Source organism: Octopus bimaculoides, chromosome 15 (assembly GCF_046866305.1).
Source record: "Octopus bimaculoides isolate indiv1 chromosome 15, ASM4686630v1, whole genome shotgun sequence".
In the NCBI taxonomy this organism is placed as follows: domain Eukaryota; kingdom Metazoa; phylum Mollusca; class Cephalopoda; order Octopoda; family Octopodidae; genus Octopus; species Octopus bimaculoides.
In genome coordinates this window covers 37397516-37423812 of record NC_142942.1, presented here as the reverse complement: position 1 = coordinate 37423812, position 26297 = coordinate 37397516, and the positions used below count along the sequence as shown (strand labels likewise).

Below are 26297 nucleotides of genomic sequence, written 5' to 3'. Positions count from 1 at the left end.
AACACACACACATACATAAAAACACACACATGGACATGCAAACACATGAATATGCAGAATACATACATACAAATGCACACACATACATACATACAAATGCACACACATACATGCATATGCACACATACATACATGCATGTGTATGCACATGCGTACAAACAAACAAAAAGAATGCAGTCAAAACTATTGAAAAGGTTGCAAGACGCAATGAAAATTTTAGAAAAATAAACAAGAAATAAGTAGAAATTTTACCAGTGAGTGTGTTAAATTATAAGGCACTAAAAGAGAATGACTCTCCCCAGACAATAGTATGTATGTATATATATGTAATTAGATGTGTGTGTGTGTGTCTTTGTGACTGTCCCCCCACCATCTCTTAGCAACTGACATTGGTGTGTTTACATACCCATAACATAACAGTTCAGCAAAAGAGACCAATAGAATAAGTATTAAGCTTACAAGGAATAAGTCCTGAGGTTGATTTCTTCAACAACAACAAAAAAATCCCTTTAAGGCAGTGCTCCAGCATGGCCTTAGTCAAATAATTGAAACAAGCAAAAGAATAAAAGAAAACTCCCCAAGTAATGTAATTTTCAGACTTCTATAGATTCAATGCCTCATAGAAAGGACTCTACCTTGAGAAACCTCAGGTACCTGGCTATTATTCTCAATACTTTATACACAATTATTCTTATTTTTAAAATTTTTACTTCAGCTTATATCATTTAATAGAATAAAACCATCCTCCTTTTATTTGTTTGAATTATGATTAAATACATGAAAATAATTACCATTTAATCAGTAGTAGTTTCTTATCTTGAAATTAAATGACACCACCGTCTATGTAGTAATTATAATATTGATAATTCACAGGTTTGAGTCATCATTCTTCCATGCAGAGCCAAGAATTGATAACAAACAATAGAAATAGAAGTTCCTATTTACTGTACATAGTCCAAGACTTACTACCATTCTAGAGTATACTCTTAATATGAACCATAATTCTGTAGTGTAATTATTTGATTCAACATATGTATACTCTAATTTTTTCAGTTATTGTGTAGTTTTATATGAGCCATTCTGTTTTTATTCTTTCTTAGACAGTATGTTGGCAGAAACAGCTGTACCCAACTAACTGCTTTATGGTATTTAAGCTCATCTATGTATTATATGAATTCAGTTCTTTGCCTGTCAAACTTTTGAATAATAAAAAAAAAAAAACTGAATTGATTCCATCAAGTAGTGCTCCCTCTCACTACAAAACCCATCTTAATGTCTAATAAAAAATATATGTGCCTTAACCTTTTAGCATTTAAACTGACCATATCTGGCCCAAATATTCTGCATGTTTATGTTCAAACTGATTAGATTCAGCCTGTCCTATAATGTTATTGTAAAAATAAGCAATCACATTATCAAAATCTCAAAGCTATGAGGTAATGCATGGCTAATTCAAAACAATGTGAATAAATAAGCATTACATTTGACAGAGCAATCTGAATGCCAAAGGGTTAAGTTAAATTGAAAGTGAACCAAAAAATGGTTATAGCAGCAATAAGTTTTTAGGAAACCAACTTCACAACCTAGTTTCAATTCTTGATTAATTTCTATTCACTGAAGTTATTAATGCTCCTAATAGAGGCATCCACACACATCATTACTTTCTCTTATCTTCTATCTATAATAATAAATGTGAAATTCTGTCTGCCTGTCCGTCCGGAGCCCCTGTATCTCAGTCTACATTTGCTCTACATAGACATATCATACCTTTTTGTAATCGAGATGATCCCAGGATTGAAAATCTGCCCTTCGTTTGGTTCTTGAACATCCAGCATTGGGATCAGGCCTGGATGAGGATTTGTTCTATGCTAACAGTTGAAAATTCAAATTTTAAAAGAACTCCAAAAATTTGTGAACTTACAAGTTTTTCATTTAAACTGAGTTTAAAGTAATGTCATATTGGTAGGGTACCAATAAATGCTTAATTATTGCTCTCTGTAGCTTTGGATCCAGGCCCAATTAGCCCTCTGTAGGGGTTAGCTTAAAAGTCTGCATGGAGTGCAGTTTTTAAGCTAGTTCCCTATAAAACTAAAAAGTTGAATGTGAAAGAACTCTACTAGTATTAAGTGAATTTTAGATTGATATCTAAATGATCCTAAATAGCCTGATAGTTCCATAGAGGTGGGTGGTTATCATAACTTTCTGACAAACTACAAGACATTAGTGAAGTAATTAAGAACAACTGAATGGCCATTTCAATCAAAGCAGAAAAATCAATTAGAACTTAATTACTTTGATTGATAGGTTGCTTTAATTAAATTAGAAAATTCGTCTTTCAATCAATCATTAAAGAATGTTTGTATTAGTTATATTGAAGATATTTTTCTCTCCCTTTTTATTTTTATTTTTTATTTTTTGTTCATTTTTGATAAAATCTGACATGAAGTTATTGAAATGGATTTGATTTGTTTTAATAAAACTTTGTTTCTTTTTTAATAATAAACACTAACTGTGGTGGTCTTTTGCTTACTACCACTAGATGAGCATCATTAAAGCATCTGATACAGTTAGGTATCATAAACCTTTTGAGCTCTTCCACCTCACAAATTGCTACAAAATATTCTGGTCTTTTGCCAAGGTCTTTTACTGATGCTAGAGAAGCTATCCTTCCACCCTTTAACTAAGATTGCTCTCAAAGTAGCATCCCTGCTGGATCATATTTACTGCTCACTTTGCTTTCAATTCACAAATTTCTCCTCTTCCACCTACACATTACCAGTTCATCATGGTAGTCTCTACAGGGTTGTTGATCTGCTAGATATAACAACCAAATCTCTCAAGTCACACTTTATTTTGAAAAGGATATGTTATTGGTTATGTAGTCATCGGCATGCAAACAGTTGGAGTGGCTTTGATCAAACCTACTTGACCAGAGTAGATATATTAGGCTAAATGGTTCTTCCTTTAATCACTCCAAGACAGCAAGCAATTGTATCTTTTACATCACCCCCAAACAGTGTGCTCCACAACTAGTTTCTACTTCCTATGTATATTTAGTGTTTATTGTTCCTGCACATCTGTCACACACAAGATCTGGTATTTCTTTTCTAGCGCTATTACAAATTCAGCTGCGAGAGTGAGATCATCACTATATAGCAGTTCCATGATAATCCTTCTCAGTTGCGGCCTAGAAGACTCTGAGGACTGAGTCCTGGCCCACCCCTACTTGCATTTTAAAATTGTTGCTGCACTCAATCCTTTTCATCTTAATGACAACACCTCTGTACATGTCTTGTGCGGTTCTTGCAAATTCCTCACTGCCTGCTATATCATAGTCAGGAACCAACTATATTGTTTTGGGTTCAGTCCCCCCCCCCTATGAAGCACTTTGGGCGAGTGTCTTCTATACAACCAAAGCTTTGTAAGTAGGTTTGGTAGGCAGAAACTGAAAGAGGTCCCTCATTTGTGTGTATATCATCATCATATAATGCCTGTTTTCCATGCTGGCATGGGTTGGATGGTTTGACAGGAGGTGGCCAGCTGGGGGGCTACACCAGGGTCCAGTTGTCTGTTCTGGCACAGGTTCTACAGCTGGATGCCCTTCCTAACACCAACCACTTTACAGTGGATGCTTTTTATGTGACACCAGCATGAGTGCTTTATATGTGGCACCAGGACCCATGAGCCTGCATGACTAGGACCTCTCAGCTGAGAGGGGGAGTGGAACTGAGAAATTAAAGTTTGATAGAGGGACAGAGACCAATCTTACTATTAAGGAGACACTTGTCTGCCTCAGTAGGACAAGGAAGAGGGGAAGGTGGGAGAGAGTAAGCGAGAAAGATAGACAGACAGTTGCAGTGAGAGAGAGAGAGAGAGAGAGAGAGATGGCCTACTCACAAAGAACAGTGGTGGTGGTAGTATAAGTAGTGTAGAAGGGATAAAGGAGTTTGTTCCATAAGAGTTGAGGGGAGATGTTTAGAGACAGCAAGTGATGTTGAAAAGAATTGGAGCAGCTGTGAAGATAGCAATTGATGGTGCGAGGAATTGGAAGTGGCTTAGAGTGGGGTGTGGTAGGTATGTGAGGGCAAGGAGATTGTGCGGATAGGCACATGAGGCAGAGTGGATGGGGGCCCCACAGTAAGTGGTGTGGGTGTGAGGGGGAATAGAGGACAGAATTATGTGTGTCTTAAGAGGGGGCATGACTTTAAAGAACATGTCTGTATGTATGGGTGGCTACAATTTTATTTAGCTTGACATGTCTTCTCAAGCACTGCAAATCAGAAGTTTTGGTCTCTTGATATCTGTCTCTCTATCATATATTATAACAAAACAGGAAGATGGAAACTTTTTTCGTTACACATATTTCATTTTCTAATAGGAATTATTAAGATTTATATGTTATGTCGACATATAAGGAATTTCCTATAAGAAAATCATCATACAGAGAAAACATATTTCTCAATTTCAATGTGTGTTTTGATTAACTTACAATACTAACTATGGATATATATTGATTGTGATAATGAAATAAGCAGATGTGCTTCTAGAGGAAACAGCTGGGATTTACACTAACTACTTATATATACCGTCTGCCTATGTGGAATATGTGAAGTTGTTTGGTCTCATGGTTAAGGTGTTGCACTCCCAATTGCAAGAACATGGTTTAGATTCCCAGACCGATAGTACATTGTATTCTGAAGCAAAACACATCATTTCACCTTGCTCTAGTTGACTCAGCTGTACATTGGTAATCTATGGGGATGTTGGCCATTCCTGATTAGCCAGTGAGAAGGTGTTTGAAAGGTACAACAATGGGAAGAAATGCATTGTGATCAGTGCTGTATAACCACATTCGAAAGTCTGGTTGATGCAGTGATATTCAATATGATAGATAGCTTTTGAGCGAGTTCTTTGTCAGTTAACATTTTCCAAAGAATCTGGATATTCTTTTAACTAGTCAGTTGTTAGTATAGCTTTTTGCCTCTCCTGCCTATCTCTTTACCTCATAGTCTTATCCTTTCCTATCCCTCTCGTTTCTTTGTGTCTTTCTTTTCTTCTCTCTCTTCCTTGTTTCAACTTCTGCCTCTCACTCTCTCTCATTTCATGGTTAGATAATTTTTTCTCTCGTTATCAGAACTGGAAAATACACGACGTAAATATTTTCGACGGCCACAACTATGTATGCGCGTGCGTGCGTGACTGTGCATGTATATATTACATACTTAAAAAAACAATTTCCTCATTTCAATAGATTAGGCATAGTTTGTGTGAGGGGCAGGTTAAGAATGTTGGCTGTTATTGGTCATTATCTGAACTCCATTATCAATGGCGTGAGCTTGATTTTTTAATAATTCATCATGTGGATTGGTTGAATCATTTGAGCGTCGGACGAAATACCGACTTTTTACGTTCTGAGTTCAAGTTACGCCAAGATCAACATTTCTTTCATTATCCATTCTGGATCGACGATAAAATAGAATGAATACCAGGCATACACTACTCAAAGTTTGATTTCACTGACTAACTTCTCAGTCTCATCTCATTCTTAAAATAAAATTTGGGCCTTGTGCCTATGCTAAACAACTTATAGTATCCACTGGGAGGTAGCACTAAGCCGTGATGTGTATAAAAACAAGGTTATTACCACTTCAAATATATTTGGAGCATAGTCGAACCCGTAAGAAAGCAATTCACTGTGTTTTCTCCATCACAAAACAGTGAATGGTTGTTTTACGGGTTCGAATATGCCCCAGGTATCTTTGAACTGGTAATATCACGGTATTTGTTTGGCTCTGTATTCTGAGTTCAAATATTTCCGGGTCAACCTTGCTTTTCATCTTTTCAGATATCGATAAAATATCGGGGCCGATTTAATTTACTGCTCCTCTTCCCCCAAAAATTTTTGGTTTTATGCCTCTGTTTAAAAAGGGGTTGTGGTTTCGTGGAATCACTAAATGTCGGTCAAAAAACACCGCCAAGTATTTAATTAAGATCCCTTTACGTTCTAAGTTCAAGTCTCGCCGAAATCAACTTTGCCTTTCATCCTTTTGAGGTTGATAAATAAATAAAGTACCAAGGTAGATTTTATCGATTAACCCTAATCCCTTTCTCACAGTTTTCTGATCTTGTACCTATACTTAGAAACGATTGTTATTATTTAAATTCCAATCTGTTCAGAAATTCAGCCATTGATTTATTATTTCCTGTTTTGAATAAACATTCCTTTTGCCCCACATTACTGAGAAACGTGTCCCTATCTGACTTGTCAACTGTATTTCTGCAGCTCCGTGTCTTTTTCCTGAGTTTATTGTTATTACCTGGCATTTTGAAAACACAATTACGATCTCTCTCTCTGTCTCTCTCACACACACACACAGTCTCTCATACACGCACTCTCTTTCTTCCTCAAACACACATCCTCTTATACACTCTCTCTCATACACACTCCGTCTCACATACACTCTCTCTCTCACACACTCTTTCTCTCATACGTGCACTAATTCTCCCTCCCTCCCTCTCACTCTACTGCCACTTCATCCACAGTTTTTCTATTTGAGAAACTTTTAAAAGGAGTGTTTTAGTTTAGTTATGCGGTTACTGATCCTTCGTTGAATGTTTTTTCTTCTTCTATGCTTTTGTTTCTTTCTAAATAGATTCTAATACATGGAAACCATGTGCCACGATTGTTTTTGCTGGTAGGAACTTACAAATCTTAGATTTATTATTGGATTTAATAATTGCACACTGGTATTTTGTTGATTTCAAATATTTTTCTTTCGGTATTTTGTCTTTTATTATTATTTTTTCTTCCTGTTACCTTTATTTAATTATTTACTTTGTATGTTAGCTAGTTCGTCCAAATTTCGTTAAATATTCCCTGTCTTTTGATTGCTGTGTATATTAGTCTAAAGATAGTCTATTTTAATTAACTTTTAGTCTCATAGCTGCACTTGGTTTGCGAATTAGTTTGCAGTTAATTTATTTATTTCCTTTGATTTTTTTTTTCTTTAACTTTATAACTTCTTATAACATAATTTTGCTTGAAGAAAAATATAAATGCTATGTTAACATATATTAACAGCTATAAGCTGTTTTCTTCTTAACATGCCCTACATTTCTGAAATGTGTCATTAAAAGGATACGTCTTTCAGCAGTATTCATGTTTCACAGCCTGTTTTATTATCTATTATATATATTTTTTTCTTCTAAATTTAAATATGCCTCGTTTTCCTTTCAATCGATCGTGATTAATCTATTTACCCATATTTTTTTTTTTTTTGTGTGGGTGTATTGCTGCTCTTCATATGATTTCTCTTAGTATTACAAACATCTTTTAAACTTCGCAAAACTGAACCTAGAACATCTTAATTTCTGGTTAACTTTTATCCTGTTTGCTCATCGTTATTGTTGTTGTTTGTTTTCTTTCTTTCTTTTATGTTCCTTGAGTTTATATCCCAGCGAGGTTCCCTACTTTGCTTTTCACCTTTTGTGGGGGTCGATAAAATAAAGTACTAGTTAAGTACTGGAGTCAATACAAACGACTGTACTCCTCCAAATTTCTTACTTTGTGTGTATGGTAGTGACAATTATTCTTATCAAACCGTTATCATTCGTACACGCACGTACAAACACACGCCTACATAGTTCAGCAAGCGAAAACAATGCGTTATTTAAAAATGTCTGCAATTGTTCCTTAATCAAGAAGTCATTGTTTAAAATTCAATTAACCACTTAAGTGTGTATTGACTCCCTTCCCTGCTTGCGTCAAAATACTTGTGGTCACAGCGACCCCTTTTGTAGTACATACGCTCTTGCAGTAGTTCTCTTTAATTAAACAGCTGTTTGTTTCTCGTTAGTAATTTTTGTCTTTGCGCGTGTGTTTATTATTGTTGACTTGTAGGGTAACATTTGAGCTCTGTTCATTAAAAAGAAAAAAAAAAAGAAAAAGAAACGAGTTACCCAAGATACAAGGAGCTGTTTCTGCTTTTAGGAAACTGTTTACCATTGTTAATTGACCTTATATTTCAAGTAATTCGTTTTTGCTATATTCAGTTTCATTTCCTGTTTCAAATGAAATGAAACCAAAAAAAAATTGTTGTTTATTTAAATAACCATCGTGTGTTCTATAAAATGTCAGTGTCAATGTGTAAGTAAAAATGTAAATCTTAAGCGTATTGTTTGGAGATCTTGATGATGAGGGATAATTTTTTATTATACCTCATTAGCTTTAAAAAATAAACTTTTTGAAAGAAGGGATATTTATTTGGTTCTTAAGATTTGAATATTTAAATGAAATAGAACATAAAAGGCATTTGTGAAAATTATATTGTATACGTTTTTATATCGTATTGAATACTGCTTGTGTTTTAGAGTTTATGCATGTCTCTTAATTAGGAAAGTTATACAAAACTGACTTTTTATATAATCGTGAATAATTTTCATTTTACATATAGAGATATAAAGCTACTTTATATTGTGGTACATTCTTTTAATCAGTGCTGTTGACTAAAGAATGTAAGGTTTTCTGAAACCCCACCGAAATTAAATGTAGAACTCCAAACAAGCACAGTTGCTATCAGGAACTGTTCTGGTATTTTATATGATGGTACAGTGTTAAGAACTTTTGATTTTTAACAAACCTATGGTACTTTCATTGTAACTCAGAACAGAAGGAATTAGAAATAAAGTTTCAGAATTTATAGTCCACCTTCTTCTAAGGCTGACTAAAAAACTGTTTCAAATACATTTACTTGTGTACTTCAGTTGGCACAACTTGTTTTAATTGTTATTTCACATGTGGATAAATTATTAAATTGTCATTACTTAATGTTTTTGTTTTTTTTTAATTTAACATTTATTTACTTTGTTGTGTCTGGGGAGAGTCATATTGCCTTAATATCTAACACACTCACTGGTTCAATTTCCACTAATTTTTTTGTCTTCCAAACTTTTTGTTGTTTTTGCAACCTTGTCAATGGATCTCGACTCTGTCCGTTATCGTTTGCTTTGTTTGATTAAAATCACTTGGGTTTTAAAATTAAAATCTAATCTCAATTTACTATTTTTTTTGTCTATTTACGCCCTTCTTTCATGACTTTGGAAAGTTTAAGATTTTAATGAATTGAAGTTAAATAATGTGAATTGTTCAAAATTAATGAATAGTTAGTATCATTCTCTTTTCTGGTGCTGGATTCCATGCAATGTTTTGTTATTTGAAGATATATTATTCTTTCAAAGATGCAAGAGGAAAAAAGTATTCTTTCCAAAATAATTTAAGAGGTATTATTTTTTGTCCAGTTTATGATTATTTTTCTTTTCTTTCTTTTAGAACACATTTAATAAAAATGCTTTAAGTGGACCTTTTTCCTTACATGATCATCATCAACATTCACAGTCCTTGTAAGTATCAATTTAAATTGATGTCATTCATAAAGAAGTTAACACTTGTATTTGTCATTGGGTATAATCTCTCTCTCTGACAACATCATTGGTCAAATTGATAATGCATCACTCTGTTTATGGTTGTTACACTCTCAAATGGACCAGTGCACCTTGATACACCTGTGCCTATTTGCATTTTTGTGGTTAAGAAGTTTGCTTCCCAGCCACATGGTTTTGAGTTCAGTCCCATTGCAGGACACTTTAAGCAAGTGTCTTCTATCATAACTCTGGGCTAACCAAAGCTTTGTGGGTGAATTTAGTTGACAGAAGCTGAAAGAAACTTGTCTTACACACACACGCACGCAAGCACACACATATAAACATGTGTGCTGACATCTTGTGACAGCTGTATCACTATTATACAAGCTGTATCATTCATTTCCAGTCTTCTCTGAAAACATATCCAACCAAGAAGAAATATTATCTTGCTTAGAAACAAATAAGGATTTGCGATTGAAAGGGTATTTGGCTGTATAAGAAATTTGTTTCAGTAATTTCCGTCTGACCCAAACAATTATGAAAAAGTGGTCATCATTGAAACAGTGAGGATCATGATGGTATACCACAGCATAAGAACTAACAGCTGGATAGAGGAGAAACACCATATGAAAAAAAAAAAGACAATGTTTTGTTAGCTCACCTGCTGAGTTCAAGTCTTTGAGTGTAGCTTACAGATGAGTGGGTTCTGACCTAGATACATTTCACAATGACAGACTAAACCAGTGACCTTACATATTAACCAGTGGTTCTATCCTTGGGGATCCATATAAGATTTTGTTGTTAAAATTTGTGCAATAAATTGCTTATATTTCTACAATGCACAAAATATTTTGTGTTTTTTAAATAATTCCTAATGATATTTAATTCTAAAAATACAGTAGGATATTTTTTTTATATTCATCAAATGGCTATGGTGGTGCAGTAGAGTACAATAGAACTCAAAGGGGTCCATAGGCATAAAATGGATAAAAACCAGTTCTAAACCATTATCAAACAAATATCTTCTTTATTACCTACTATTTGTCCCATTTCCTTAAAGTGGATGATGAATTACTGAGTAAAATGACTGCATCATTAAAGTAACAGCTGTAATCGATAATTCTGTGGGGAAAAATAAAACAGTACCTACTTTTCATTCAATATTTGTATGACAAACACGTACAAAATTCAAGAAATGCAAAAGTAAACTAAACTTGGATCAATTTAGACGCATCTGTGCGCAAATATTTATTTATATTGCTTATTTTCAATCTAATTCATAATTCAATAGCATTGTGATCTAGCTACTGCCACATGCATTTCTGTCCTGGAATTACTATTTAAAATTGATATTCACATGTATAACTTATTTAAAAGACAAGTTTTTAAAGTATGAGAGAGATTTTTTACTGTTTTTTTTTCTTTTTCAAAATTTGATTAAATTTTCAATAGTTTTACAATGTATTTTGAAACTGCTTGTCCTACCAGGTATTTATTTCAACTGGTTTTGTTAGTCGCCATTTAATGACTAAATCAAATCTTAGAGTTTATATATATATATATATATATATATATATATATATATATATATATGTATATATAGCAATAAGAAAATGGAGAGGAATATGAGGTACTCATCAACTTGCAGACACTGTATTCTGTTGATTAATCTGTTTATTTCATAACCAAAATTACAATATACAGACACTTTTGACATACCATACCATATCATATCAACAATTAAGATTTCAGATTTAAAGGACATCTAGCAATTGGAGAAAGGACAAAATCTCACAGCTGTTTCGGCCTAGCGTTGGCATTCCCCATTCTATCTATATAGCTCCTGTACGCTGGAGTAATTAGTAGATGAAAATGATGTAATGGGGGTACATGCACGATTCACTAGGCCTCTTCAGAGATTTACAAAATTCAATTCATGAATTTTGCAAAATTCAAATACAAATATAAAATAAAAATATAAGGCATATAAAAAAAACATACAAAAAGTATATAAAAAACTATATAAAGAATCATAAAAACTCATATATACATGCATATGCATGTATACATTACCATATACAAATATATATGAATACAAAAACACAAACACATGGGTACAGGTTTGAATATTCTCCAAGCATAATTGAGCTGGTACATTTGTTTATATATATATAGTCATCACTAAAGTGACGGAGGGTGCTAGTAAGCACCAGCATTGCTAGAAATAAGAGTTAAAACAAGTCTTAACCATGTGAGAACACTTTTCTAATGGCTGACGAGGGAGACGGGTTCCCTCCCTATGGCATGCGAAATAGTCATATCTGTGCTGATTTCAGATTTAATCAATCTTCATCGGTGACCCATTACTGTCACCGAGGGTTACTAGCACCAGCATTGCTAGAAATAGGAGTCAAAACAACTCTTAGTCATGCAAGTGATGACTTTAGTGATAACTGTACTTCTTGACTATCTGTTCTAAATTGCGAATAGCCACCTTAATAATATATATATATATATATATATATATATATATATATATATATATATATATATATTCATATAACACACACACAGAGGGCTGCTTACCTAGATGTTTTATGTTTTGTTGTTGTTAGTGCAGGTGTTTCTTTATAACATTTATCTGGGTTTTCCCTTTCCTGTTCTTTGAACTGGGTTTTCTTTTTTCCTGTTCTTTGAAGACCCCCCTCGATGTCTCTAGCTAAGCAATCAGTTCAGCATCAACGGCAGGCGCATACTGATCCTGAATCATCAGCAATAACTTCCCAACAGCAACCCAAACAAGGGCAACATCAGACATCAATCTACATCACTCCACATTCAGAAACGTTACCATCAGACCAGCCATCGCCATGTGACAGTTACATCTCCACCACATCTCTGTCTTACTCTACTCCTACTGCTGTTATGATGGATAAAAAATGTGATGGTAAGTGTGTTTCTTCTATGATTTTTTTAATGGTTATAGTTTGTATACTCCTGCCATTGACTGCATTTAACTGTAATGCATCAATTGTGGAAGTTCAGGAAGTTAAAAAAAGGATGACATTCTAGTCGAATCTACACTTATAAGAGAATGGAAACTCAATAAAGAATACAGGTAAAATGCAATGATCAAACCACCACTGCCACCTGCTTCCCCCCCCCCCAAAAAAAACTATAAACTATATAGGATCATGTATGGATTCATTTGTATGTGCATACCTCTGTAATGCTGATGCATACCACCACGAATATGCATCTAGACATTAAGTTGGTCAATAAGCATGGCATCAATTAGATTCTGCAGCAAACTTGTATTTTTGTAGAAAACACTCCCTGAAGGTGCCAGGCAGTGGGATGGAACTCATAACCACATAGTCGTATCTGTGCATTTGTATAACCTATAAATGAAAAATAATATCTTTAATGTCTATGTATTTGTTTTTGCAAGATTCCTGATGGGAAATCATGTGTTGAAACAGATATTTTTTACCAATTAAACACAAGCACTATATTACTTGGTCTTCACAGAAAGACAGAATGGACTAAACAGAACAAGAGGAGACACATGGGATTGTGGGTTGTTGAAGGGGTCACAGGAGGTGACAAAAGAACTTCGACAAAGGACACTAAAATAATAATGATGATAATAATAAAGCTGAAGTGAATACCAAGTATATAGTGTGTGTGTGTGTATAATAGGCAAAAATATTACCATTCCCAAATTTCAATAAAAGTTAAGAGATTAAGTTATTTATCTAACTTATTTACTTCCAATGATCCAGAAAACTGCTTGTTGTTTCTGTAACATGAAATTGCTTTGTGATATTTTGTTGATCCTCCAGTGTAGGATCTGAGGGTGTTTTTATTTCTATCTAGTTCCCTCCATGAAATATGTTTTGTATGGTTAGTAACAATGACTGAGAAAAAGGTATATCTCCCAGATTTCTCGAAGAACAATTATACACATTTAACCGGCCATCTACCTATGTTAGGAGATACACAGATATTTTAGTGTAATCTGATGATAGTTTGGTATTTGTTTGAGTCAGCATGGCACCTTGGGTAAGTGTTTTCTACAATAGCTCTGGGACTACAAAAGCCTCATGAGTGAATTGGGTGACAAACTGATAGAAACTTGTATCTATGTATGTTTGTGTGTGTACCCTTGTCTAAACATCATAATGGCTGAAAATTAGTACCATTATCAAACAAACATGTCTAGCTATGGGAAAATATTACCTGACTTGGGAAAAGGTTGGAGTTGGCTATAGGAAGGGCATCAGGTTGTAAACAATCTACCTCAGCAAATTCTATCTGACCAATTCAGCATGGAAAAGTGGACATTAAATGAAGATGAGGATATCTTTCATTTGAATAGTTTAAATGTTCACTTTTTTGCAGTTGACATCAGAAATGTGTTAGGCAGCTAAATAATAATAATAATAATAATAATAATAATAATAATAATAATAAAGATAAAGCTGATGATAATTACTTGCACATAAGACTGCCAGTTGGTCATTTTTGTTTCTCTCTTTTTTTATTTATGTATGGGTGAATACTCTTTTTAACACTGATGTAGCAATGCTTAAAGGGAGGACTTCACACAGCTGCATGGTTAGACCATTGGGCTCACAATCATGAGGTAGTCAGTTCAATTCCTGGACCAGGCTGTGTGTTGTATTCTTGGACAAGACACTTTATTTCACGTTGCTCCAGTTCACTCAGCTGTAAAAATGAGTTGTGACATCACTGGTACCAAGCTGTATCGGCCCCTTTGCCTTTCCCTTGGATAACCCCAACAGCAGGGAGAGGCAAGGCTGGTATGCATAGGCGACTGCTGGTCTTCCATCAACAACTTTGCTCGGACTTGTACCTCACAAGGTAACTTTCTAGGTGCAATCTCATGATCTCAAAGGGGGGGGGGTTTACTCTTACACAGTGTAATGGGTGCATTTTATCATGGCAGCAGCACTAGTGAGGTTACCTTGTATCCTGTAAGACTAAAGATTTTTCACTATTAGTTTCTGTCTATTCAAGTCAACCTCAGAAGAGTGATAACGGAAGGCGAAAGAAGTGAAGGTATGATGTTAGAAACAGTGACTGGGATGAAAGGGTGATGGTAGAGGAAAGAGTAATGGGGGAGAGGGGTAGTGATAGCAGTTCCATGTTTGGTGTCGAGAGAGATAGAAAGAGTAAGAGAAGTGATTGTTGTTCATAGAGATGCTATTTGGATGTGATGGGGTGATGGTTAGCAGCACAGAAGAGTCAAAGTGGATAAATCAGTTATGAACAATCTAAATGAACCGCTCATTACATAGTATTTGTGTGAATGGTAAGTGGATAGAGTGATGAGGATGGTAGTGGGGAGTATTAAATATGAAAGGATCCAGTACGGTCCCCTGTTAGAAGACTGATATGGTACAGTGCACAGGGGTGGGTGATTGATAGAAAGAAGAGATGGAGCAGTGGTAGAATGGGAAGGTGTGTCTAAGGGGCTCATGAGAACAACAAATGGAAAACCAGAATGTGAAGGGTAACAGATTGTCTTCCATTTGCATCACATACTTCTGCTAATGCAGTCTCCACTTCTCCACACAACATTTGATTCCTTCTCTTATAAACTGTTTTTTTCTCAGCTCATTTCTATGTTGTCGTTCTTGCATGCTAAACATTACACACCAAGTGGAACATGCTTCCTTCATTTCTTTCCAACTTTTGCAAATCCTTTGCATTCAATGCCCATGTACCCTGCAGCATTGCACTCTGTACACAATCATTGTACAATCTGCCTTTCACCCTAAAAGAGAAAACTTTTGTTGCTGTCGTAGGATTAAATCCTGTTAGATTTAATGACTTTAGTTTTCATAATCTTGTTACATTGTAGGATTCATTGATCACATGCAAGATGTTGAAGATGAAGAAGAATACAAGGACACAGAACTTGGTGCTGTTGAGGAACATAAAAGCATTATATTACATCTACTATCTCAACTAAAATTAGGAATGGATTTAACGAAGGTCAGTTAATTTACTAAATTTTTGCTTTTCTTTTTGGGAGCTCTCTTAGATGAGAAGAAATCGTTTGTGTGTGTGTGTGGTTAAAAGGCTTGCTTCCCAACCATGTAGTCTTGGGTTCAATTCCATTGTGTGGCACCTTGAGCAAGTGTCTTCTACTATAAGCCTCAGGTCACCCAAAACCTTGAGAGTGGATTTTGGTAGACAGAAACTGAACTGAAAGAAGCTTGTATGTGTCCATGTACTCTTGTCTGGACATCATATAATGTTTGTAAATGAGCTTCAACATCATGCAGGCAAAATTGTTCGTTTCCAGTCTCCCACGAAAAGTTTGTCTAGCTATGAAGAAAATGTCACTTTACTTGGAAAGAGGTTGGAGGTTGGTGAGAGGAAGAGTGTCTTCCACTATCTTCCTACTTTGACTGTAAAATAATTGATTTTACTTGATAATCTTCTGCATTTTGTAAGAACTTGGCGGTAGAGTGGGATTTAACTATATTAGTTAATGCATCACAAACTAATTCAAAAGATCCAGTTGTTGGCAAACAATCTTTACTACAAAGTACTTTTGCTGAATATCTCATGTTGTGAGATTTAAAAATAGTAATTGACAAGTAATCTTCTTTGTATGTATAAGATGACAGGGTGCAATCTGAGATATTTAACTACTATGTCTACTGAATTATCTGTGAACTTTATACCTTACTTTTTTTATGTACACTTAAGAAATATATATATATATATATATATTTGTTTTTCTGTATAATTAGCTTTGAAAACTAATTTGAAATTATATCTTTTAAATTACAGGTAGTCTTACCAACTTTCATTTTGGAAAAAAGGTCGTTATTAGAAATGTTTGCTGACTGTATGGCACATCCACTGCTGTTTCTAAAGTAAGTGCTTCTGTCTCACACACACACACACACACACACACACACACACACACACACACACACACACACACACACACACACTTATGTATACCTAGGCATACTTTCATGTTACTAAATTTCGAAGTAGCTAGAGCAGATGGAAAGAACTGTTTATAAATGAATTCAAACTCTGGCAATCAAACTGTTGTTGCAAGTTTTATACGTTAACCCTTCAGCATTCAGATTATTCTGTCCAAATGTGATGCTTATTTATACACATTGATTTAAATTAATCATGCATTGTGATTGTTTATTTCTAGAATAATATTGTAGGGTACATGTGACAGGCCAGTTTGAAGATAAAACAGGCAGAATATTTTGGCCAGATGTAGCCAGTTTAAATGCTAAAGGGTTAATAAGTTTCCCTCTGCTACTATCTAGGGCAGTGGTTCTCAACCAGGATTTATATGGCCCCTGAGGGTCCATATATGATTTTGTGGGGTTCACACAACAAAATAGTAAATTGGGAACCCACAAATGTATTTCAAGTGCTCCTGAAAAAAATTTGCTTTGGATATATAAGTATTGATATGTATTGCAAGAAACAGGTTTCTTTCTCTAATATTTTACATTGTTCAATCTACACAATTAATGTGTGAAAAACAAAATAGGAATTTTGATAGAAGTTTCTCTAAAACTAGTTTTTAAACATTGAGTGGCTATGAGGCCCACCAGAATAAAATAGTAATCAAAGGGGTCCATAGATAACAAAAAAAAAATGGTTGAGAACCTCTGATCTATGACAATATAAGAGGAAACTATCAGTGAATTCTAATGAAATGTTGACTAACAATGAAAATATCTTGTTTGATACTTATGGAACTAATTTCACTGTGATTCCAAACACATTTGAATGTAAGACCATGTATTTAGTCATAATTCATGCAATATGTTGTACCATTATGTAAATAAGCTGTACCCTTCACAAGTTTTGTTTACATTTTACTATTACCTGCATTTTGGGATAGGATGGTGAGAGAATCCTAAACGAAACATTAAATAAGTGATACCTGGTGGTTTGTTGATCCGTATCCCAAGCTACTGAAACGGTGCCTATGGTCCTAATCTTACAGTGAGACTAAATACATATAGTAATGAATCCATTATTCAATTTAAGATTGTTATCAGAAAGGGCATCCTGCTGTAAAACATTGTCAGCATGGAAAACGAACATAAAAGTGGTGATGATGATGACTCCATGCTATATTGGTATTTCTGATATGGAACCTAAACAGCCCTTCCGTTGGTTAGCTCCTGTCAAACCGTCCAACCCATGCCAGCATGGAAAACAGACATTAAATAATGATGATGCTGTATGATGCAAAACAAATGCCAGAAGCTTTGTATTATGCAACATTGTGGTTTCTGACGGATGATTTGTAACCACTGGAGCAGGCTGAGCCAAAAACTGTTATATATGGAACTATAAATATCAAGAAATGTCTTGATCAGGAAAACATAGTCTTAGAATGTAAATAGATAATATGAAGTGTCTTCAACTTACACTTGAGGGTTTAATAGATATTGATTGAGAGTAAATGAAGTTAATATTGAACCTTTCCTAGGAATGATGGAAGATAAAGATTTGTAAAAGTATTCTTTATTGCAGAATATTTTCATTAGTTGGCAATAAAGTAGTAATGGTGGAATAAATGGGCCTGGGACATTCTCCACATTTTTGTGACCTGCACATTGTTCTTTTTTAATATTTATTTCTTTTTATTGTCAGAATTCCTGACCTTGCAGATCCTGAACAAAGGATGCTTGCAGTAGTTGAGTGGTACCTAACATCTTTCCATGCTGGCAGACAGGTAATGAAATTCTCCTTTTCTCCCTCTCTCTCTCTCTCTCTCAGCATATATATATATAAAAACATGTTAATATTGAACAATGAGAATGAGTGCTCGACACTGCATTAGTGGATGAAAATTCTTTATTTATGGTTTAAGGCTACCATTAGTTTCATGTAAAAGGGAATTGCCTCAACAATTATCAAGCCTGTCACATGGAACACCAGTGTTTGTCTTCATTTTGGTTTGGAACTACCCTTAACATGGAACCAATGGTAGCTTTAACCCATATATATATATATATATATATATATATATATATATATATATATATATAATGATTACTATTTCAAAAATTATTAATTAATTTTCTAGATCAAGTAACTATAACAAATTTTAATCCCAAATCTAATGTTGATTGCTTTAACATTTCTGATCATTTTATTTCTCTAAACCCCTTTTACAGGGTTCGGTTGCCAAGAAACCATACAATCCAATTCGAGGAGAGACATTTCATTGTTCCTGGAAATTTCCTAAGAATTGCAGCAAGTCATCTGATGGTCACACTGACAATGGTTTCAACACAGAACAAAATCCCTATCTATTAACCTATTGCGCTGAGCAAGTCTCCCACCATCCACCAAGTAAGAACAGCTTTTTAATCAGATACTTTTGTTATTGTTGTTCCACCCTGATTGAACAGACAGACCTATCCTGTGTGTTTAAGGGTCTGTGGGCCTACAACGGTTTAACCACTTAGCATTTAAATCGGCCATATTTAGTCCAAGTATTCTTCCCACATTATGGTCACACTGGCCAGATCTCTTAAACTGACGAATCACAAATCCCTTCAGGTAGACGGCCCTGCTCGATCTTTAGAAAAGGCGTAGGTAGAGATTTCATAAGATTACCTGGTGTAAGCTATAGACACATAAGAGGTGCAGCAATATCAAAGGAAGGCTAACTGGGAAAATAGTTTTTGTGTGTGGCAAATGCACAGGGGCAATAAACACTGAAAATGTGCAGTAAACAGCTTCTGTTACATGCCAGGGGGAAAACACTATAAGTAGTTGATAGCTTCCGTTACCTAGGTGCCTTAGAGTTAACCTAGCAAAAACCAAAGTCTTAGTAAGTAGGAAGGCCAACAAATCACAAATTCCTTCAGGTAGATGGTCCTGCTCAATTTGTAGAAAAAGTGTAGGTGGAAACTCCATAAGATGCACTCAGTATAAGCTTTGGACACATAAAAGGTGCAGCAATATCAGAGGAAGATTAACGGGGAAACTAGCTTTTGTATGTGGAAGATGCACGGGTACAACAAATGCTCAAAATATGCAGAAAATAGATTTCGTCAACTGCTGGGTTGGCAAGCTAGAGTTAGTAGATAGCTTCCGTTATCTTGATGACCAAGTTAGCAATGGAGAGGGATGCTCCAGGAGCGTAGCTGTGAGAATAAGATTAAGCTGGGCAAAGTTCAGAGAGTTCGTACCTCTGCTGGCAACAAAGGGCCTCTCACTCAGAGTGAAAGGCAGATTGTATGATACCTGCATGCAAACAGCCATGTTACATGGCAGTGAAACATGGGCTGTGACAGCCGAGGACATGTGTAGGCTTGAAAGAAATGAAGCCAGTATGAACAGCCTATAATTTGTCTGAGGTGGAATTATTCATGCATTAGAAGTATGGAAGCAATTGGTGAAGCCGTTTTCACCTGAAAAGTGAATATGCACACATCTCTATTTTATATAATAGATAAATCAATGAGATTCCAACTTAGTCTGATTTTCATGTTTTTTTTTTTATTTCCAATTTTTACAGTTTTATAAGGAAATAAACTAGTACTTTTGTGCATTACACACTCATCAGGTTTATGTAATGATAGTTATGTTCCACAATTCATAACTGTGTATATGTCCCACAACTGACAACTATATATATATATATATCATTAACAGTATCATCATTTAATGTCCATTTTCCATGCTGGCATGAGTTGGACAGTTTGACAGGAGATACTGGTTACTTTTTGCCCTGCCATGGGTGCTCTGTACTTGACACCAGCACAGGTGCTTTACACTCAGCACTGGCACAAGTACTTTATATTTGGCACCAACACAGATGCTTTACACTTTGCACTGGCACAGGATTTACTAGTGGACTTGGTGTATTGAGTTTTCTTCCCACGATACTGTTTTATATGTTTGCATTAGTCAAGAGGAATGGGCAAAACCGCAACCTTTGGGGGGGCTTTCTCAGACTGGTGAGATAAGCTATTCTGAGCATTTGCAGAAAAAATTGTTGGTGGGTGGGGATCTAGTTTAAATGTTTGTATCAGTGAACTTTGTCTATTGCAGCCAAAGACTAAGTGTTAACCTTGGTGTGCTAGGCCTACAAACTTTGTTATAATGTTTTGAACATTCGTAAATCTCTGGGTAGAATTTTCAAGATATTTTTCCCAAATGTACTGCTTATTTAATTATGTTTTTTAAGGTTTGTTTTACTGATCTCTATTCTCTCCCCACCAACTAACTTTCTTTTTTCTATTATTCTAGTTTCAGCCTTTTATTTTGAATGTCCAGATAAACAAATTTCTATGAATGCATCAATATGGACCAAATCTAAATTCATGGGAATGTCAATAGGTGTTATGATGGTTGGTAAAGGTAAGCTGATGAGTTTTTCCTTTTTAATACCTTCAGAATAATTATTCAAAATTTCCTTTCTGGAGATTCTTGGGTCTCTGCACATAGGCACATCTATGTGTGTGTATATATATCATCATCATTGTTTAATGTTCATTTCTATGGCATGGATTGGACGGTTTGACATGGAGCTGTCCAAACTCCAATTGTCTGTTTTGTCATGTTAGATGCCCTTCCTAACAGCAACCATTTAACAGACTTTCTTGGGTGCATTTTACATGCCACCAGCACGTGTATGTTTACATTTACCACTAAAGCAAGCTCTTATAAGATGGTTAGAAAGCTCAATTTGAGATCTTCCTTTAGCTTGTTTAATTTTGTGACTGACTGTTACTGTGGGTCACTGATATTTTTCATCTACAAAAGTTATATTCCAGAATGGCCTCTTAATTTCCCCTCAATTGCTGAGTATTTGAAAAGAAAAAAAATCATCCTATAATTTTTAGTTTTAGGAGCTAATTGATCTCTTCCAAGATGTTCAGTTACCAAGTTTATGTATATAGTTTGAACTTGTGAAAATTATCAGACCATATATAGCTGGTAGGGTAAGTTTGTTATTGCTTGCAGAAGATTTATATTTTTATTTAAAATATCTAATGTTTGACTCTTTCGTGCAAGATGCTTAAATAGTTAGGTAATGTGTCAGCGTTTTCATCATAAACTGATTTGAATGAGGGGCTTGTGGTATTTTGAGGCATAGGGATGTGTGTTTTTTTAAATTGGCATGGATTAGTTGTCAACACCTCATTTACATAAATGAAAGGAATAAGAATAGTAGGGCCCATATATTGTTGTTGGCACTCCGTCGCTTACAACGTCAAGCGTTCCAGTTGATCTGATCAACGGAACAGCCTGCTTGTAAAATTAACGTGCAAGTGGCTGAGCACTCCACAGAGACGTGTACCCTTAATGTAGTTCTCGGGGATATTCAGCGTGACACAGTGTGACCAGGCTGACCCTTTGAATTACAGGGCCCACATAACTCCAGGAGTAATCCACTAGTATGTTAAGGGTCCATAAAAAAAAAGTCTTGATTTAGATGTATTTATTGCAAGAAACGGGTTTCTTTCTCAAACATTTTGCATAGTTCAATCTACACAAGTGAATGTGAGAAAAAGAAAACAGGAATTTTGAAAGAAGTGTTTATAAAACTAATTTTTAAACATTGACTGGCTATGAGGGTCCACCAGAATAAAATAGTAATCAAAGGGGTCCTTAGGTAAAAAATGTTTGAGAACCACTAGTGGTTACTTTTTCCTTTTACTAGGATAGAATATATAAAAAAATAACATGAAAAAAGAATAGAAGCTAATAATTCACTTTTAATATGTTATTTATATGGTATTTAACATATATTCCAAGGTATTGAATTGTTAAGTAGAGTATTAAACAAGTATATTCTACTGTTTATTTTGGTATTGGGGAAATATACTAAACCAAAATTGTGTCCTTCAGCGATTTTAATTTTCAATTGAGCCTCTTCAGAAAGTTTGCATAAATATCACATAGTTCTGAGATTGGTGCTTCAATGTAAAAGCTTTATGTACACAGTATTTTGAAATAACATACAGTATGGAGTTGTTATACTAAGATGTTGATATCTAATGTTGGTTTCAATTTTTGGTACAAGGCCAGTATTTTTGTGGGGAGTGGTTAAGTTGATTACCTGGATCCCAGTGCTCAACTGGTACTTGTTTTATTGACCCTGAAACGATGAAAGGCATAATTGACCTTGGCTGAATGTGAAAATGGATGAAATGCTGCTAAGCATTTTGCCTGGCATACTAATGTTTCTATCCACTTTCTGCCTTTTGTTGTCATCTAATATTGATTTGACTGACTGAGTATTGCCAATTTTGCTTCCAAGTCATCATATTGATTTCCCTATTTCAAATAAAGTACTAACCAGCTACTAGTGTCTATATAATTAACTATATTTATCTCTTATTGAAATGTCTGGCCTTAATACCTATGCCACAGAATTGATAGTGTCAGACATGCCTTGTAGTACTTGTTTCAGTGCTTTTACTTCCTGTGTTATATTCTGAGTGTGGAAGCGCAATGGCTCAGTGGTTAGGGCAGCGGACTCGTGGTCATAGGATTGCAATTTCGATTCCCAGACCAGGCGTTGTGAGTGTTTATTGAGCGAAAACACCTAAAGCTCCTCGAGGCTCCAGCAGGGGATGGTGGCGAACCCTGCTGTACTCTTTAATTATAACTTTCTCTCACTCTTTCTTCCTGTTTCTGTTGTGCCTGGAATTCAAAGGGTCAGCCTTGTCACACTGTGTCACGCTGACTATCCCTGAGAACTACGTTAAGAGTACATGTGTCTGTGGAGTGCTCAGCCACTTGCACGTTAATTTCATGAGCAAACTGTTCCATTGATCGGATCAACTGCAACCCTCGACGTCATAAGCGACGGAATGCCAACACAACATTTATGTTCTGAGTTCACATTTCAATGTTGTAATCTTTGCAGACCACCTTAGATTGGCAAATCTCATGCAGTTGATGTTTATGTTGTGGGGAAACATGGTGAGTGGCAGTGGGTTATAGTTCTGGCCGAGGCAGGGTTTAGCAAAGTGTTTAGGTGAGATGGGAAATGATGAGAAAAGATGAAAGGTGAGCATATTGAGCAAGGTTGGTGGTATGCAGCTTGGTGGCTATGTGAAGCATAGTCTGTTGTAGTTGCAGCAAAAAGAAATAGTATATTTGTAGTTTCTGCTGATTCATCTGATACTGTTTTATTGAACGTGGTCAAGACTGTTTGTTTGCCTCTCTGTCTATTAATGAACAGATTGATCAACTTGAGTTGATTTTGAATATGTTAGGCATGAGTGCGTAGTCAAGTAGTTCACTTCCAACCTCATGGTTTAAGGTTCATTACTACTGCACAGCAGTGTTTTCTTTAGCTCTAGGCTGGCTGACCAAGCTCTTATGAGTGAATTTGGCAGACAGAAATTGAAAGAAGCTTTATCGTGTGTGTGTGTGTTTGTTTATATTTGCACTCTGTGAAAGTTGCCAGCTACAAGCAGTGTACAAATTTTCTGCTGGCTTTGTGCCTTTGAAGATGTATGAAATAAGAAGTCTTTTATTGGGAAAACAGGTAAGGGTTTCTGGCTGTAAAACATTCTCTCAATAATAAGTTTATCTGCGCAAAATGAAATTGCTGCTGCTTTTTGGGGCATGCTGTCAGAAAAATGTTGATAATATATGAAAACAATGGCAACCAGTGGGGTTCACTCTGGTTAAACATCAAGAAATAATAATATTCAGTGAGAAAGAATACATCATTCCTAAATTAGATCATTTATTTGTCTTACATATGAACGTATCAAAATTTTATTTTGCTTCTAAGTTGTGAGGTGGGTGCTGAAAAGTTTTTAGCTTTAGGGTATTGCGAAAGTCCTGGTTGGAGGTCCAACCTTTTGAGTTCTTTCACAGGGCTTAGAAAAACTGAGGGACTGCTGCAATAAGTGTGCGAATCTGAGAGAGGATTATATTGAATAAAATCATAATTAAATTTTGAAAATAAGGAAGAATTTAGTGGAATAATTGTCATTACTTAGTTGGTGTTTGGAACATAAATTAACATGAAATTTGGGTGGAAGGTTTTAATTTAGATCACTTTAAAACAGGAAGTTTAACCCTTTAGCATTTAAACCGGCCATATCCGGTCAAAAGTATTCTGCCTGTTTTATGCTCAAACTGGCCAAATCTGGCCTCTCACATCTACTCTACAATATTGTTTTAAAAATTAACAGCTACCTCATCAAGATCTCATAACTACAAGATAATGCATGATTAGTTCAAAACAATGTGGATAAAAAAGCATTAATTTGGGCAGAATAATGTGAACACTAAAGGGTTAAATCATAAAATCAGAAGTGATCTTATGTGGGTTGGTATCAAAAAAACTGTTGATACATAAGTGTTGTCTTTATTATTCTGAAATCAAATAAATGAAGCCATCTTCTCTTCAAGAACTTTACACCTGAGATAAAACAGGTTAACTTGCTGAGAATCTTGGTCAAGTGTATATTTAATGTGGTAAAACCTGGAATCTGAAAATGTTGGTGGTGGTTTGCATTAACAAAATTGAAATCAGTAACTTTGTCATGTTTTTACAGTGACCAACTGGGGTGTTTTTATCAGACTTTTTGCACTATACTCAATTAAGTTCAAATGAAGTTCAGCTGAAATATCAAAATCAAAAACCCATCCTGAATGGTGTTTTTTTTTTTGTTTTTTTTTTAAAACTTTTTTTTTGTATCCTTTTAGAAGGATGTGATAAATTTTTCATATTACTCTTGTTATTGAGCCATGCACCTTCACGAAAGAGTACTCAGCCTACTTAAGCATAAATTCAGGAGCAAATGATTTAGTTAAACGATTGAATCCTCATTGTCAAACTTCTTATTGGAGACTGAATTAACCAGCATCTCTTGTATTCTTTTTGTTCTGTAATTATTGTATTGTAATATTCAAATTTTAGAACACTTTTAAGCCATGGAAATATGGACATTAAAACTATAATGATGATAACTATTCGAATTTTCATATTCCAGTATCATTGAATTTATTGGAGTTTGATGAAGAATATGTATTTGGTCTACCAAGTGTTTATGCTCGGTCAATTCTCACAGTTCCTTGGGTAGAGCTTGGAGACAAGATTAACATTAATTGTCGCAAGACTGGTTATTCTGCTGCTGTAACATTCCATACTAAGGTATGTTAATATTTTCTACTAAATCAATTCATTGAATAATTACTCTTTAATTGCTACTCAGAGAGAAATATCAATACTTTTCTCCCATCTCTTCTGCCATTAATTTCTAATGTAGTAATAAGCATCATTGATTCTTTACCATTGTTCTCTATCTTTATGTTCTCATGGCCATGATTAGTGAGTGGAGTATAGTGTACATTAAATATGCTTAAGTTACAAAATGTGCTATTTTCTTAGATATGTGTTTTTACACAGTTTTCTCATTGATTTAAGTGACTACATCTTATGTTGACAAACTTTCAGTAGAAACAACATATTTGATTTTGAAACAACTCTTTAACAATCAAAAATGTATGTTTGCATTATTATACATTTTAGCTGCTGGTGTTGGCTTTTGGTCATTTAATAATACACAAACTGGCAAGACAAACCGTAACAAATAATGAAGAATAAAAAATTATTTATCTAAAATAAGTCATTCTTTACTTGATCGTTATTGAACGACCAGTTGAACTGTTTGTACTTTTCCAGAAGTATTATTTGTTGTCTCTGGTGCAGACTTTAACTAACTCTTAATATCTATGTCTATTCAGCTGTATGTAGGTACGATTTACTACAATTAACTGAAAGATCAATACTTAATTAACAAGTGTTTCATTAGCCTACAGTCTTCATTTCAAATCTCATGGGATGGTAGAAA

General features: G+C 34.9%; 1 protein-coding gene across 7 annotated transcripts in view; it reads left to right on the top strand.

Annotated features, from left to right (window-relative positions):
• LOC106880268 (oxysterol-binding protein-related protein 11) overlaps positions 1-26297 on the top strand; it is a 177224-nt gene that overhangs the window by 145602 nt on the left and 5325 nt on the right. For 6 of the 7 annotated variants that reach the window (XM_089363742.1, XM_052973273.2, XM_089363744.1 and 3 more), the window contains 8 exons: positions 9329-9399; positions 12120-12367; positions 15311-15444; positions 16252-16337; positions 18106-18187; positions 18633-18810; positions 20719-20829; positions 25437-25597. In XM_089363742.1, the coding sequence (XP_089219868.1) occupies positions 9329-9399; positions 12120-12367; positions 15311-15444; positions 16252-16337; positions 18106-18187; positions 18633-18810; positions 20719-20829; positions 25437-25597 (1071 nt within the window). Of the gene's footprint in view, positions 1-6653; positions 6696-9328; positions 9400-12119; positions 12368-15310; positions 15445-16251; positions 16338-18105; positions 18188-18632; positions 18811-20718; positions 20830-25436; positions 25598-26297 lie in introns of all 7 variants that reach the window. The other variant, XM_052973272.2, reaches the window with a different exon arrangement.